The sequence below is a fragment of the Chiloscyllium plagiosum genome, chromosome 29 (assembly GCF_004010195.1).
Source record: "Chiloscyllium plagiosum isolate BGI_BamShark_2017 chromosome 29, ASM401019v2, whole genome shotgun sequence".
Lineage (NCBI taxonomy): Eukaryota > Metazoa > Chordata > Chondrichthyes > Orectolobiformes > Hemiscylliidae > Chiloscyllium > Chiloscyllium plagiosum.
In genome coordinates this window covers 363895-378000 of record NC_057738.1, presented here as the reverse complement: position 1 = coordinate 378000, position 14106 = coordinate 363895, and the positions used below count along the sequence as shown (strand labels likewise).

Below are 14106 nucleotides of genomic sequence, written 5' to 3'. Positions count from 1 at the left end.
GGATAGTGAAGAAGGCGTTTGGTATGCTTGCTTTTATTGGTTTTATTGGTGAGTACAGGAGTTGGGAGGTCATGTTGCGGCTGTTCAGGACATTGGTTAGGCCACTGTTGGAATATTACATGCAATTCTGATCTCCTTCCTATTGGAAAGATGTTGTGAAACTTGAAAGAGTTCAGAAAAGATTCACAAGGAAGTCTTTTCCCTGGGGTGGGGGAGTCCAGAACTAGAGGGCATAGGTTTAGGGTGAGAGGGGAAAGATATAAAAGGGACCTAAGGGGTAACTTTTTCACACAGAGTATGGTAGTACATGTATGGAATGAGCTACCAAAGGAAATGGTGGAGGCTGGTTCAATTGTAACATTTAAAAGGCATCTGGATGGGTATATGAATAGGAAGGGTTTGGAGGGATATGGGCCAGGTGCTGGCAGGTGGGACTAGATTGGGTTGGGATATCTGGTTGACATGGACGGATTGGACCAAAGGGTCTGTTTCCGTGCTGTACATCTCTATGACTCTAAGCTACCATTTCAAGTCTAGATGACTTTTCATCAGAGCTGAAGTGAAGTGAAGTGGAGGCAGCATGTATGCTATAGTTGGGTGGTTGGGGTTTGGTGTGTAAAATGCTCGGGGAGAAAAGATATTGAAAGGTCAGATTAAATGATGGGACTGTGAGAATGGTAGAACAATAGTGTGACTAACTGCCAGACCTGAAAGAGCAGACAGTCCCACTGAGGGGGAGGGGAGAAAGGACATGCCAACAGAGAATGTAACAAGTAAAACTAAAATAAAGTGATGGAATGGAAGTTAGTTCTCTATTTGAAGGCATTGAACTCAGAAGGCTGTCAAGTGTCCAGTTTGAAGATGAGACGTTCCTCCAGTTTGCGCTGTGATTCACAGGAACACTGCAGCATGCTGAGGACAGACAAGTGAGCATGCAAGAAGGATGCTGAGTTAAAATGACCAGCTACGGGAAGGTCAGGGTCATGCTTGCACACAGACTGGAGGTGGTCTGTAAAGCGGTCACCTAGTCTGCATTTGGTTTCTCCAATGTAGAATAGGCCACAATGGATGTAGCAAATACAATACAACAGATTGGAGGAGGTACAGGTGAAATGCTGCTTCACCTGCAAAGTCTGTTTAGGCCCTTGGATGGTGAGCAGGGAGGAGGTAAAGGGGCAGGTGTTGCACCTTCCCTGGCTAGATGGGAAGGCAGGAAACAAACCTTGCGAAATGCAGACGGAAAATGAGGGGAAAATGTGTTTAGTGGTGGCGTTCTGTCTGAAATAGAGGCGAATGATCTTTTGAATGCAGAGGCTGGCGGGATGAAAAATGAAGACAAGAGGGACCCAATCATGCTGTTGTGAGTGATGGGGAGGGGCAAGGATGGAAGCACAAAAATGGTAGAGGGCCCGGTCAATCACAGTGGGCAGGAAATCACAGTTATGGAAGAAAGAAGCCACATCAACAGTGCTGTTTTGGAACATGGGCATCATCCGATCAGATGCAATGTGGGTGAAAGAACTGGGAAAATGAGATTGGGTGTGAAAAGCTGTCGTGAAGGTAGCTATGGGAGTCAGCAGCTTTGTAGCAGGTGGCGGTGGACAGTTTATTCCCTGAAATGCAGACTGGGAAGTCAAGGAAAGGAAGGGAGGTATTGGAAATGAACAATGTGAAAGTTATAGAGGGGTGGAAATTGGAGGCAAAATGAACAAGTTTTTTTAAGGTCCTGGCGGGAGCACAAAATGGCACTGAAGCAGTCACAGATATACCCAAAAAAGAGTTGTGGGCCAGTGTAGGACTAGAACAAGAGTTGTTCCATATACCCCATAGAGAGTCAGGCATAGCTGTGACCCCCATGTGAGTGCCCATAGCCACTGTGTTTCACTTTGCAGAAGTGAGAAGAATTAAAGGAGAAACTGTTCAGTGAGAGAACAAGTTCAGCCAGACAGAGGAGAATGATGGTGGCCGGGAAGAGCTCAGGCCTCTGGTCACAGAAGAAGCTGATAGCTCTAAGGGGAATGGAGGCATAGAGGGAGTGGACATCCATGATGAACAGGAGGCAGTTAGGGTCAGGGAACTGGAAACTGTCAATATGGCAAGGGCATCAGAGGAATCGCAGATGTAGGTGGGCAGGTTCTAGAAGTGGAGAGAATGGAGTCAAGGTACGAGGAAATGAGCTTGGTGGGGCAGGAACAGCCTGATATGATGGGCCTACCAGGGATTTTGGGAAAGGGGTAGAAGCAGGCTGTCCAGGATTGAGAATCCGTAAGGTTAGGGGGTGTTCACCAAATGAAGTTGGTAATGAGGTACCGGTGACAGTCCTGGCAACAATGCCTTAATGTTTGGATGTGGGGTCATGGTCCAAGAGGAGGTAGGAAGAAATGTTTGAGAGTTAGCATTGAGATTCCACAAGGTAAAGAGCAGTGCGCCAGACTACAATGGCACTACCTTTGTTGGTGGGTTTGATGACAAAGTTAGGGTTGGATGTAAGACAAAGTGCAGCGATTTCAGAAGGGGACAGGTTACAGTGGGTGAGAAGAGCAGAGAAATTGAAATGGCCGATATCACTTTGGCAGTTTTCAGTGAAGAGATTGAGGGCAGGTAAGAGGTCGGGGAAGGAGTCCAAGTGGATGGTGAATACTGGAGGTGGGTGAAGGGATCAGTGGGAAAGGGGTCAGAATTCCTGCCTGAAGAAGTGAGCACAGAAACAGAGGTAGCGTAATGTTATAGTGAGCCTGAAATTCATTGGGGGTGGGTGTAAGGGTAAGAAGCTGTGTCCTTCAGGACAGTATGTTCAGCCTCAGAGAGGGGAAGGTCAGGAGTTATGGTGAAAACAGGCAAGGGCTGGGGTTGGGGGATTGATTCAGAGGGACAGAAAGTGATGGCATCTGAGAGCTGGAAAGGGGTGGGTGCTAAGGAACGGTAAGGGATCAGCTCTGTGAGGGGAGGGGTTGGGGTCTGAGAGGCTGAAAGGAAAGGACGATACAGGACAGATGTTAGAGTCCATAAGTTGTTGAGCTTGCACGCCCTTAATTTTTCAAAAGAAAAGGTCTTTTGTTGAGGTGATGAATGACACGAAGGATGAAGTAAACGTCGGGAATAGCACAGCTTTGAGAATGGGTGAGTCAATGATGCTGTGGAATGGAGTCAAATGTGTGAAAATGAAGAAACAGAGTGTGGATTGTCAATCGCGGGATGCAGCGGGAGCAGCATCTGAAGAATGTTGTATATCATAGAGTCATATAGTATGGAAACAGACCCTTCAGTCTAACTAATCCATGCTGAACCTAATCTCAAACTAAACTAATCCAATCTGCCTGCTCCTGACTCACATTCTTTCAAACCTTCCCTTTTCATGAATCTATCCAAATGTCTTTTAAACAATCACCACTTCCTCAAGAAGTTCATTTCACACACAAATCACCCATTGTGTAAAACATTTGCCACTCATGTCTTTTTTAAATCTCTTTCCTCTCACATTAAAATGTTCCCCCTAGTCTTGAAATCCCCCACCCTTGGGAAGAGACTACTACCATTAACAGGTCACCTCTCAACATCCAGGTTGTAAAAGGTCCCCAGGTATCCAACCTTTCTTCATAACTCAGACCTTCCATATCCAGCAATATCCTGGTAAATCTCTTCTGAACCCTCTCCAGCTTGACAATGTCCTTCCTATAACTGGACGACCAGAACTGAACACAGTATTGCAGAAGAAGCCTCACCAATGTCCTGTACAACCTCAACATGACTTTCTAACTCTTATAAGTAATGAAAGCAAGCATGCCAAAAACCTTTTCAACCAGCCTGACTATATGCGATGCTGGGTGGATTTGAAACATGAAGGGTGAAACTTGAATTGAAATCCACATGGGATAAGTCTGAGTTGTTGGCAATCACTGGGAAAAGAATTCTGGAATTGTATAAACTGTTTTTTAGGCCACTGTTATTGTGTGCAGTTCTGGAATCCACATTATTGGAGGGATGTAGTATTGATGGAGAGGATACAGAGGAGAATTACCAGAATGTTAACTGGGCTGAAGTTATAAAGAGAAATTGAACAGGTGGGGGTTGTTTTCCTTAGAGCAGCGGAGAATTTTGAGTTAAAGAGAAAGGCCGGAGCGTAAGAAGTTGAGAGGTGACCTTCAGAGGCTTAAAAATTCATCAGTGTAAACAGGATTAATGGTAATTGTCTTTTCCCTCAACTGGGAGATTTCAAGACTAGGGGCATACTTTTCAGGTGAGAGGAGAGTGATATTAAAAAAAGACATGGGGACACAAGTTTTTTTTTTACACAGAAGGTGATTTGGGTGTAGAATCAACTTCCTGAGGAGGTGGTGAATGGTTACAACATTTAAAAGGCACTTGGATAAATACAAGAATCCAAAGGTTTGGAGGGATATGGGCCAGGAGCAGGGAGATTGGACTAGTTTAGTTCGGGATTATGTTTGTCAGAGACTGGTTGGACCGAAGGGTCTGTTTTTGTGCTGTGTGATATGATTGGGATGTATAAAAATATGAGGGGCATAGATAGAACAGACAGGAAGAAACAGTTTTCACTTGATGGAGGGATTATTGAGCAGGGAGCAAATATTTCAAGTCTGGGGCAAAAGGTTAGAAAAGATGTGAGGAAAGTCCTTCGCACCCAGAGGATAGTGGGAATCTGAAACGCACTGCATATAAGGATGGGAGAGGCAAAGCCCTCATAACATTTAAGAAGTATTTAAATGTACACTTAGAATGTGAAGGCGTACAAGGCTATGGGTCAAATGCTGGAAAATGGAATTCGAACAATTAAGTGATTGTTTTTGGATGGCTATAATTGCTTGGACTTTGCAGGACGTCCTTACGCATTCTGGGTCTAGAAGGTCCTTTTGCAGAGTATTCTCGACAGGAATGGCCATGTTCTCGGTTGACAGGTAACAGCACAGACATGATAGTGGGAACCTGATTATTGTCATTTGACAAGTGAACAGTGGTTCATATTCCACTGAATTATCTGCACTTTCCCTGGTTCGTGCTTCAGCATATTTAGTAAAGGAGGATGCCATTTTGAGTACTGGTTTCCAAAGCCATGATGACAGCAGTCTGAGCTTGCCTGACACCAGGAATATTTGTATTGTAGTATGCTAAGGGAAAGTAAGGACTGTAGATGCTGGAGATCAGAGTCGAAAGTGTGGTGCTGGAAAAGCACAGCAGGTCAGGCAGCATCCGAGGAGCAAGAGAATCGACGATTCGGGCAAGAGCCCTTCATCAGGAATGAGGTTTGTGAGCCGAGGGGTGGAGAGATAAATGGGAGGGGGGATGGGGCTGGGGGAAGGTAGCTGAGAGTGCAATAGGTAGATGGAGGTTGGGGGTAATAGTAATAGGTCAGAGAGGAGGGTGGAGCAGATAGGTGGGAAGGAAGATGGACGGGTAGGACAGGTCATAAGGGCAGTGCAGAATTGGAAGGTTGAAACTGGGATAATGTGGGGAGAGAGGAAATGAGGAAATTGGTCATGATTGATGCTTTGTGGTTGGGGGGGTCCCAAGGTGGAAGATGAGGCGTTCTTCCTTCAGGTGTTGGATGGTTAGGGTATGGCGATGGAGGAGGCCCAGGACCTGCATGCCCTTTGAGGAGTGGGAGGGGGAGTTAAAGTGTTTGGCCATGGGGCAGGGGGTTGGTTGGTGCAGGTATCCCGGAGATATTCTCTGAAGCACAGTGCAAGTAGGTGTCCTGAATCCCCAATGTAGAGGAGACCGCATCGGGAGCAATGGATACAGTAAATGACGTGTGAAAGTGCAGGTAAAACTTTGATGGATATGGAAAGCTCCTTTGGGGCCTTGAATGGAGGTGAGTGGGGAGGTGTGGATCCTGCGCAGGTTTGCAAATCCTGCGGTGGCAGGGGAAGGTGCTGGGAGGGGATGGTAGGTTGGTGGCGAGCGTGGACCTGACAAGAGAGTCATGGAGGGAATGGTCTTTACGGAAAGTGGATAGGGGTGGGGAGGGAACTATATCTCTGGTGATGGGGTCTGTTGGTAGGTGGCAGAAGTGGCGGAGGATGATGTGATGTATATGGAGGCACTTGTGACATGAGTCTGGATGCTTGTGCTGCCATGGAAGATGAGGCAGCAGTTGAAAGATGCTACATCATAGTCATATTTATGAGGACTGGCCATCATTTCAAGCTATGTGCAAAGTGTCGTGTCAAATTGGAGTCTCAATTTTCATGTTCCTTGATAATGCCAGTAGACTTCCTGGTAGAACTTCCAATGTACCAATTATGAATGCACAAGGCCATCATCCGTTTCTGTACACTACCCCATCAAAGTCATTATCTGAATCCTCTGCAAAAATCCTGTGTGTCCTGGCTGCAAGCCACTTGTGCCCACTGACAAACTAAAGAGATCTTAAGTTCCTGCCTTCATGTGACCCTCTGTGTATACACAGTGTCATTATCAGAGTTAGTAATGGTGTTCTCTATTCATTAGTGTCTTCTTCCTAATGCTATTTCCATTTTGCCATTCCAAGTTTAGAAGAGGTGATAGGATGATGGTAAGTGGGATGGGAGAATTGATTAGCTAATGGCATATTGGGCCAAAATTCCCTTATTGAGATCAACTCACAATGTCAAAAGTCTGCCTCTTTAATGTATTAGCCCCAAATTATTATGAGTAGGCATAGCTGAGAGTGGGGTATGCGATCTGCTGTCTCCCTAAGCTTTAGATATAGAAATGGAAGCTGAGTTCAGCACAGATGAATAGATGATTGTGAGTCTCAACAGTCACCCAATGCATGACTCATCAGTATACCTCCCATACCCCCAAGATGGCCAATATCTCCTTCATGGACACGATGGCCTTGGTATCCCCAAATTGCATTCCCTCCACTTCCAATCACCCAGTATCTAATTTATACAGATCTCTTGGAGTTCTGTAATAATATTGAAAACTTGAGATAAATGAACAAGTGTGTCGAAACACTTCATAACGCACAGCTACATGGCTACTTCAAAGAGTTGTCAAGATAAAATCTCAGTCAACTTGACTATAGTATCATCAAGCCCTACTGAGCTGAATTTATTTGTAATTTTAGAGCTAATGAGTGCTGCATGGTAAGATTCTATTGAATCCTGAGAGTAGGGGATTTCAAAACTAGAGGGCATATTTTAAGGTGAGGTGAAAGATTTAAAAGTGATTGAAGGAGCTACTTTTTTCCCACATGGAGAGTGGTTCATATGTGGAATGAACTGCCAGAGGAAGAACTGGATGCAAGTACAATTACAATATCTATAAGACATTTGGACAGGTACATGAATAAGAAAGGTTGAGAGGGATATGGGGGTCAAATATGGCGATATGGAAAAGCACAGCTGGTCAGGCAGCATCTGAGGAGCAGGAGAGTCGATGTTTCGAGCATAAGCTCTTCATCAGGAATTTGCTTTTACAGCACCACACCTTTTGACTCTGATCTCCGGGATATGCAGTCTTTACTTTCTCCCCAGTTTAGAGGGATATGGACCAAATGAGAGTAAATGGGACTAATTTAGTTTGGGAAACTTGTTTAACATGGACTAATTGGGTAGAAGGGACTGTTCCTGTGCTGCATGACTCTAAAAAAGTAGCTGATTCCCAGTCAGATTGTTGTTGGAGGTCGATTGAAACTAATTGAAACTCCATCAACAGTCTGAAGAAATATTGTAGCAAATGACCTTCAAATATTTTATGATTCTTTTAAATAAATAGTGAGACTAGTTTTTCTTTCCATTTAATGTAACATTTGCAAGGTTATGAGACTGTACATTAGTTGATGCGTGAAGTTTAGGAATAACAGTCCAGCGCACATATTGATAAATGTCACAATCTCCATGTTCTGCATGATCCTGCTGATCATTAGATGCACACATGGAAACCTCTTTGAAAATATGACATCCAGTGTATGTCACATCCAAAATATGTTGTGTGGTGGAAGCTACTTTGGACCAAATGGAAACTTTCCATTGGCCAAAGTTCAAGTGTCACATGGTGCTCTTTGGCTCTTTATTATTTGCACCGACAATTCCTAACCATTCCAACTCAATGAGCTTGAAGAAGTTTGCATCAAATGACAGTGAAAATGAAGACACCGGTTTGCCTTTATTTTAACTTTTAATGGGACCAAAGCTCAAGTTATTTAGCAAAATTAGATTTAACCAAACTCTTTAAATTGAAGCCCCTTTTATGTAAAAACAGTTGTTGAATGCCAACCACTAAAAAAGACTTTTTAAATAAGATTTAGTCTTAAGAAACTGTATACATCATTTGAAACAAACTTGTAGACAGTAATTTAAATTATACAATAACATGCAATTTCAGCATGTACAGATGACAAAAAACTGGAGCAACCCAAATTAGAAACTCAAACTTTTTTATGGTTATTTACAGTTTTCATACATCAAAATTTGTTTATTATACAATACTGAAAGAGCACAGAGGGAACAGCCACAACATTCACTCCTCCACAAAGACAATTGTGTACAGGTACTCACACATTAATTCATACAGTTTGTTCAGAACCATGTGTCCATGAAAACCGACTGAGTAATTGGAGCTTAAACTGACAGGAAAGACTCTGAACAGTTTAGTGAATGTACACAGAAAAGAACAGTTTAAATTCCAACCTGAAGGAGCTCAACATCAACAGCATCAATTTTTTTAAAAAATAAGTTGAGTCACAGTTTTGGCTCAAATATTGGTTTGATGGGTAACTACAGCTTAAACAGAACCTTCACATTAATGGAACCTTTCCATTCTACTAATTCTACTAAGGTAGAGCTTCCTTTTCATGAGGTGCAAGAAATGAAAGAAAACTTAAAAATTTATTCTAAGTTTGTCTTAATTTTAAAATCCTACTTTACCAGAGTTAGGTGTGGATTAAGACCAATTGATGCAGTTACTACATATGGGGTCAAACCAGGCCTAGATATAGGATGAGGTTATTCGAATAACTGAGCATATATATTCTGGCTGCTATATCTCCTATTAGAAAACATTCCACTCCAGAGCAGAGTTGTATGGTAACTGTGACCCCATCTCAGTGTTCCTTGGACTTGTACATATTCATATATATACTTCACTATACATATATGAATGGCTCATTTCATTTACACTACCATTCACTTCTTTCATTATGCATTTAATGTGGGCAGAAGTGTCTTTCTTAATAAGTGCAACTGCATGAGTAATATACAACATAGATTGATGTCAGGTGGACACAGGCCCTTTTGTTTAGTAACCTACGTTCAGTCTTTTCTCAAGCTAAAGAAAGATTTGCTTCCTCCTATGTCGAGCCTATTAAAACTTACATTAAACTGTAAACTGTTCAACTGTATTGGGTAAAACTTTGCCTGAAAACTGTCAAAATAGAATCAGATTGAATATTAGATGCTGCAGCCTCTGTAACCTTAACAGTGTTATAAAATCAATAAACACTCTTTTCCAGCTTTTTAAAATTAGTAACTCGTAAGTATTATACATTTATTCTGCTCAACCAACAAGTTGCATTTGCAAAGAAGCTTCTTACATACACAACGTTCCAAAAAATACAATGTGTGTACTGAAGCAACTCTTTCATTTACCAGTCCAGGAATATCTTCAACGAAATATTCGGTAATTTGTGTTCCATCAATCAGAACATGGTTAGGTGCATTACAGCTTGTTACATAAACATTTGATCCAATTAATACCTATTTATTTTTATGTAGCATATATTTATCATAAAATATATAGCCCCTTCCAGCAAATCTGATGAACCTGCAACCAGTGCTTGATAAACTGATGCTATTTAGCCAACTATACCCTATATATGCAAGTTGGCTGAGTTTGGGTTAGAAAAATGGTAGGATGGTAAAATTTCAGTAACATTAACAGCAGAGAAACTTGGAGTTCCTTTAGATAAATAACTATAGTGAGCTGTCTCAGCTCCATCACACCTACTGATTGAGATTTCATCCTTATGGATCATCTCAAGCAATTAACAATGAAAGACTAAGACAATGCTGAATAGTGGTATTAGAAGTCAGCGGCTTACGAATGTGGCACATTTGATCTGGAGCAACATGATAACTCCTGAAGGTCAGCAGATTAGTAGACAATTGGAAATGTGCGTTACTGTAAATATCTGATACATAAAGGCAATTAAGAAGAGTTCAGTCCTGGAGGGTTTAATGGGCACCTGTACAGCCCTAGCACTTCTGGTTTTTGTAAGACTCCATGGTTATACACAGTAAACAGCTAGGGCCTATGAAACCTGAAAGGAATGCAACAAATATTTATTAGATGGCACTTATTTAGGATATTCCATTCAATATGTTGTAAAACAGAAACCCATACCTTGTTAGGTGCCTACTTAATTCATGCACTTCCATTTCAGTGCTTTTGAATTCATTCAATTCCTTACGGATAGCAGCCTGAAATTTAAAAGGCACTGGAATTACCAGAGAAATACTGGACTTTAAATTTCCTGCTATATTATGTTATATATTCAATCTAATGTTCCTATTTTCTAAGGTGAGATCACAGAGCACTTCTTTGTACAAATGGTAGTGAAATTTTAGAATTCTCATTCCTCAAGAAACAGTTGAGGCTCAGTCAATTCGAACTTTCAAAATTGCGATAATAGATTCTGGCAAAAACAAATTCTCAATACTTGTACCATTTCTATCTTTCTGAATGTTTGACTATAATATCTTACTTTGTCAGCAGCTGTTAGCCTTGTCCATGGCTTGTCTGCACGTCTATCGTAATCCTGGGCCTCAGCTACCTCCACATAGTCACTGAAACGGATTAGGATTTTTCTCTCCCTTAATTCCTCCACTGTAGGTCTTTGGCTAAGCTAGAAGCGAAACAGATATTGTAGACTTAAGACAATGGAGGTAACATGTTTGCAATCTTTTCCATTACTAGTGGATAGACATAGTTCATTTAAGACACCATTAGTCACTTCCAATAGCATAGGATAATTTACAGATAATTTTACCAATGTATGGAGAAACAGGTCACATACCAGTGGAGGCATTTTGACTCATAAATTTTAAATTTCAATGATAACATCAGCACAAGTCAGATATTCAGGTATACTGCCTACTATGAGGAAACCATTGAGCAGTACACATTTGATTGACTGTCAAAAACAGTTCTTGCTAACAGCACAGAATAATAACACTTTTCCAATTATTCTGAATATCTGTCCCTGATATTTATAGTGCCAGCAGTGGTTAGCATTATTATGTCCTTATTTTGGTTTGTTTCTGGTCTTGAAGGGTGGTTTGCCACCCACTGCTTGTTGTGCTTCATCGCAGATAGCTCAATTTTACCAACCTACACCTATGTGCCCATCACTAGCATGAATCTAATCTAAAAAACACATTAATAACGTTTACAACTTATTAGAGAAGAAATGGGAACCTAGTAGGCAAACATTATCTTGGGGAGGATTTTTTTTTGAAAAAGCAGTGTGCAATCCTCTTCATTACACCTTTCCTTCTGCATTCCACCAATGCATTGCAATAACGACAAACAATGAAAAACTAGTTCACTGGCTCTGAATCAGACTTCACTAAATCAATTAGACTTTATTGACATTTTGTCTTTCCTAAAATATCTTTCTTATATTAATAGTTCCCTGCTTCAGAGCCCCCCTCCCCCCAGTTACTGGAACCTTCATCCATCCTTTTATTACAACTAGACACAAGTGTTTATAATTGTACCTCTCATCCTAACTTCAACCAAGTCCCCACACTGACCTACATTAGATTCCAGTCTAGCACACTATAGTTTTAAAATGTTCACCCTCTATTTCAAATCTGTTCAGAACCCTGCTCCTCCTTATCTTTGTAACCACCTCCAACCCTCCAAATCTCTTCAAAGTTTGTGCGAAGATTTGTAGCTCGGGTGCTCGTTGTTGTGGTTCTGTTCGCCGAGCTGAAAGTTTTTGTTGCAAACGTTTCGTCCCCTGGCTAGGCGACATCATCAGTGCTTGGGAGCCTCCTGCGAAGCGCTTCTTTGATGTTTCCTCCGGTGTTTATAGTGGTCTGTGTCTGCCGCTTCCGGTTGTCAGTTTCAGCTGTCCGCTGTAGTGGTTGGTATATTGGGTCCAGGTCGACGTGTTCGTTGATGGAGTTTGTGGATGAATGCCATGCATCTAGGAATTCCCTGGCTGTTCTCTGTCTGGCTTGCCCTATGATAGTAGTGTTGTCCCAGTCGAATTCATGTTGCTTGTTGTCTGCGTGTGTGGCTACTAAGGATAGCTGGTCGTGTCGTTTCGTGGCTAGTTGATGTTCATGTATGCGGATCGTTAGCTGTCTTCCTGTTTGTCCTATATAGTGTTCTGTGCAGTCCTTGCATGGGATTTTGTACACTACATTAGTTTTGCTCATGTTGGGTAATGTAGTGTACAAAATACCATGCAAGGACTGCACAAAACACTACATAGGACAAACAGGAAGACAGCTAACAATCCGCATTTGTGGCCCTTTTGAATAGTGTCCTGATGCAGCTTCGTTTGTGTGTGTTGGGGTGGTTACTTTCATAGTTTAGGACTTGTTCTGTGTGTGTGGCTTTCCTGTATACCCTTGTAGTGAATTCTCCATTCGGTGTTCTCTGTACCATCATGTCTAGGAATGGGAGTTGGCTATCTTTTTCTTTTTCTCTCGTGAATCGGATTCCTGTGAGTGTGGTGTTGATGATCCGGTGTGTTTTTTCTATTTCCGTGTTTTTAATGATTACAAACGTGTCATCGACATATCTGACCCAGAGTTTGGGTAGAATTTGTGGTAGGACTGTTTGTTCTAACCTTTGCATAACTGCCTCTGCTATGAGTCCCGAGATTGGTGATCCCATGGGTGTTCCGTTGATTTGTTCGTATATCTGGTTGTTGAATGTGAAGTGCGTTGTGAGGCACAAGTCCAGTAGTTTAAGTATGCCGTCTTTGTTGATAGGTTCAGCGTCCTGTTTTCTGTTCTGTATGTCCAGTAGGTTGGCTATACACATTAGTAGCCATGCCCCATAAAAGACCACAATTAATAAGAAGATCCAGGACAACATCAACGACAATAATTCAACCTTCTGTAAAGGGTTCTGTAAGTCAACGAATGTCCTGGTATTCAGATTGGTTGTCTTCACTGTATTGGCATGTGGATTGTGTATTAAAGTTGGAGAGAAATTACGCCAGCAATATCTCCTCTGAGTTCAATGGGCTGAACGTTGAATAAAACATCAATGCCCCTCTTGAAGTCAATTCCATGAAGCATTCAGGCAAAATAAGTTTGTAAAATGTATTTTGTATCCCTTGTCAAACGTATTTGGATGGACTGGACTGTGTCTGAATAGCCAAAATCAATCTCCCAGGCCGGGTTCAATTCACTGAAGCTCAAATGGTAAATGCTTCACAGAATGACAAAGAAAATGTTTCAAAGTTACTCTGATATTGTCCTTGAAACATATACCATTGACCTTAATGGCTGGGAGTGAAGACAAAATATCCATCAAGCACATTTCATGTCATGATTTCCGAACGAAGAGGAAGAATGTTAGCAAAGAAAAGAAATCATGCATTCAATATCTAAGTACCCTATTGGATATCGTGTCTCATGTGCCCAAATAGGAGAAAGTGAGGACTGCAGATATTGGATATCAGAGTAAAGTGATGGCAATGGAAAAGCACAGCAGGTCAGGCAGCATCTGAACAGTAGGAAAATCGACATTTCGGGCATAAGCCCTTCATCAGGAATATCACATTGAATGTTGAGTGTGCCACATTTTGGATGAAGGGATTGTGTGGGGTAGCATGGTGGCTCAGTGGTTAGCACTGCTGCTTCACAGCGCCAGGGACCTGGGTTTGATTCCAGCCTTGGGTGACTGTCTGTGTAGAGTTTGCACATTCTCCCTGTGTCTGCGTGGGCTTCCTCTGGGTGCTCTGGTTTCTTCCCACAGTCCAAAGATGTGCAGGTTAGTTGAATTGGCCATGCTAAATTGCCCATAGTATCCAGGGATGTGTAGGTTTGGTGCATTAGTCATGGGGAATATAGGGTAAAGGGGACTGGGTCTGGGTGGGTTACTCTTTGCAGGGGTCAGTGTAGACTTGTTGGGCAA

At 42.1% G+C, this 14106-nt stretch overlaps 2 protein-coding genes across 6 annotated transcripts in view; one reads left to right on the top strand and one right to left on the bottom strand.

Annotated features, from left to right (window-relative positions):
* tbc1d7 (TBC1 domain family, member 7) overlaps positions 1-14106 on the top strand; it is a 141025-nt gene that overhangs the window by 114257 nt on the left and 12662 nt on the right. The window lies entirely within an intron of this gene.
* The window catches only part of LOC122564312 (phosphatase and actin regulator 1-like), a 314771-nt gene continuing 308499 nt past the window's right edge, over positions 7835-14106 (bottom strand). For 4 of the 5 annotated variants that reach the window (XM_043718983.1, XM_043718986.1, XM_043718984.1 and 1 more), the window contains 3 exons: positions 10709-10849; positions 10348-10424; positions 7836-10264 (listed from right to left, as the gene is read on the bottom strand). In XM_043718983.1, coding sequence (XP_043574918.1) covers positions 10249-10264; positions 10348-10424; positions 10709-10849 — 234 coding nt within the window. In that variant the 3' untranslated portion in view covers positions 7836-10248. Of the gene's footprint in view, positions 10265-10347; positions 10425-10708; positions 10850-14106 lie in introns of all 5 variants that reach the window. The other variant, XM_043718985.1, reaches the window with a different exon arrangement.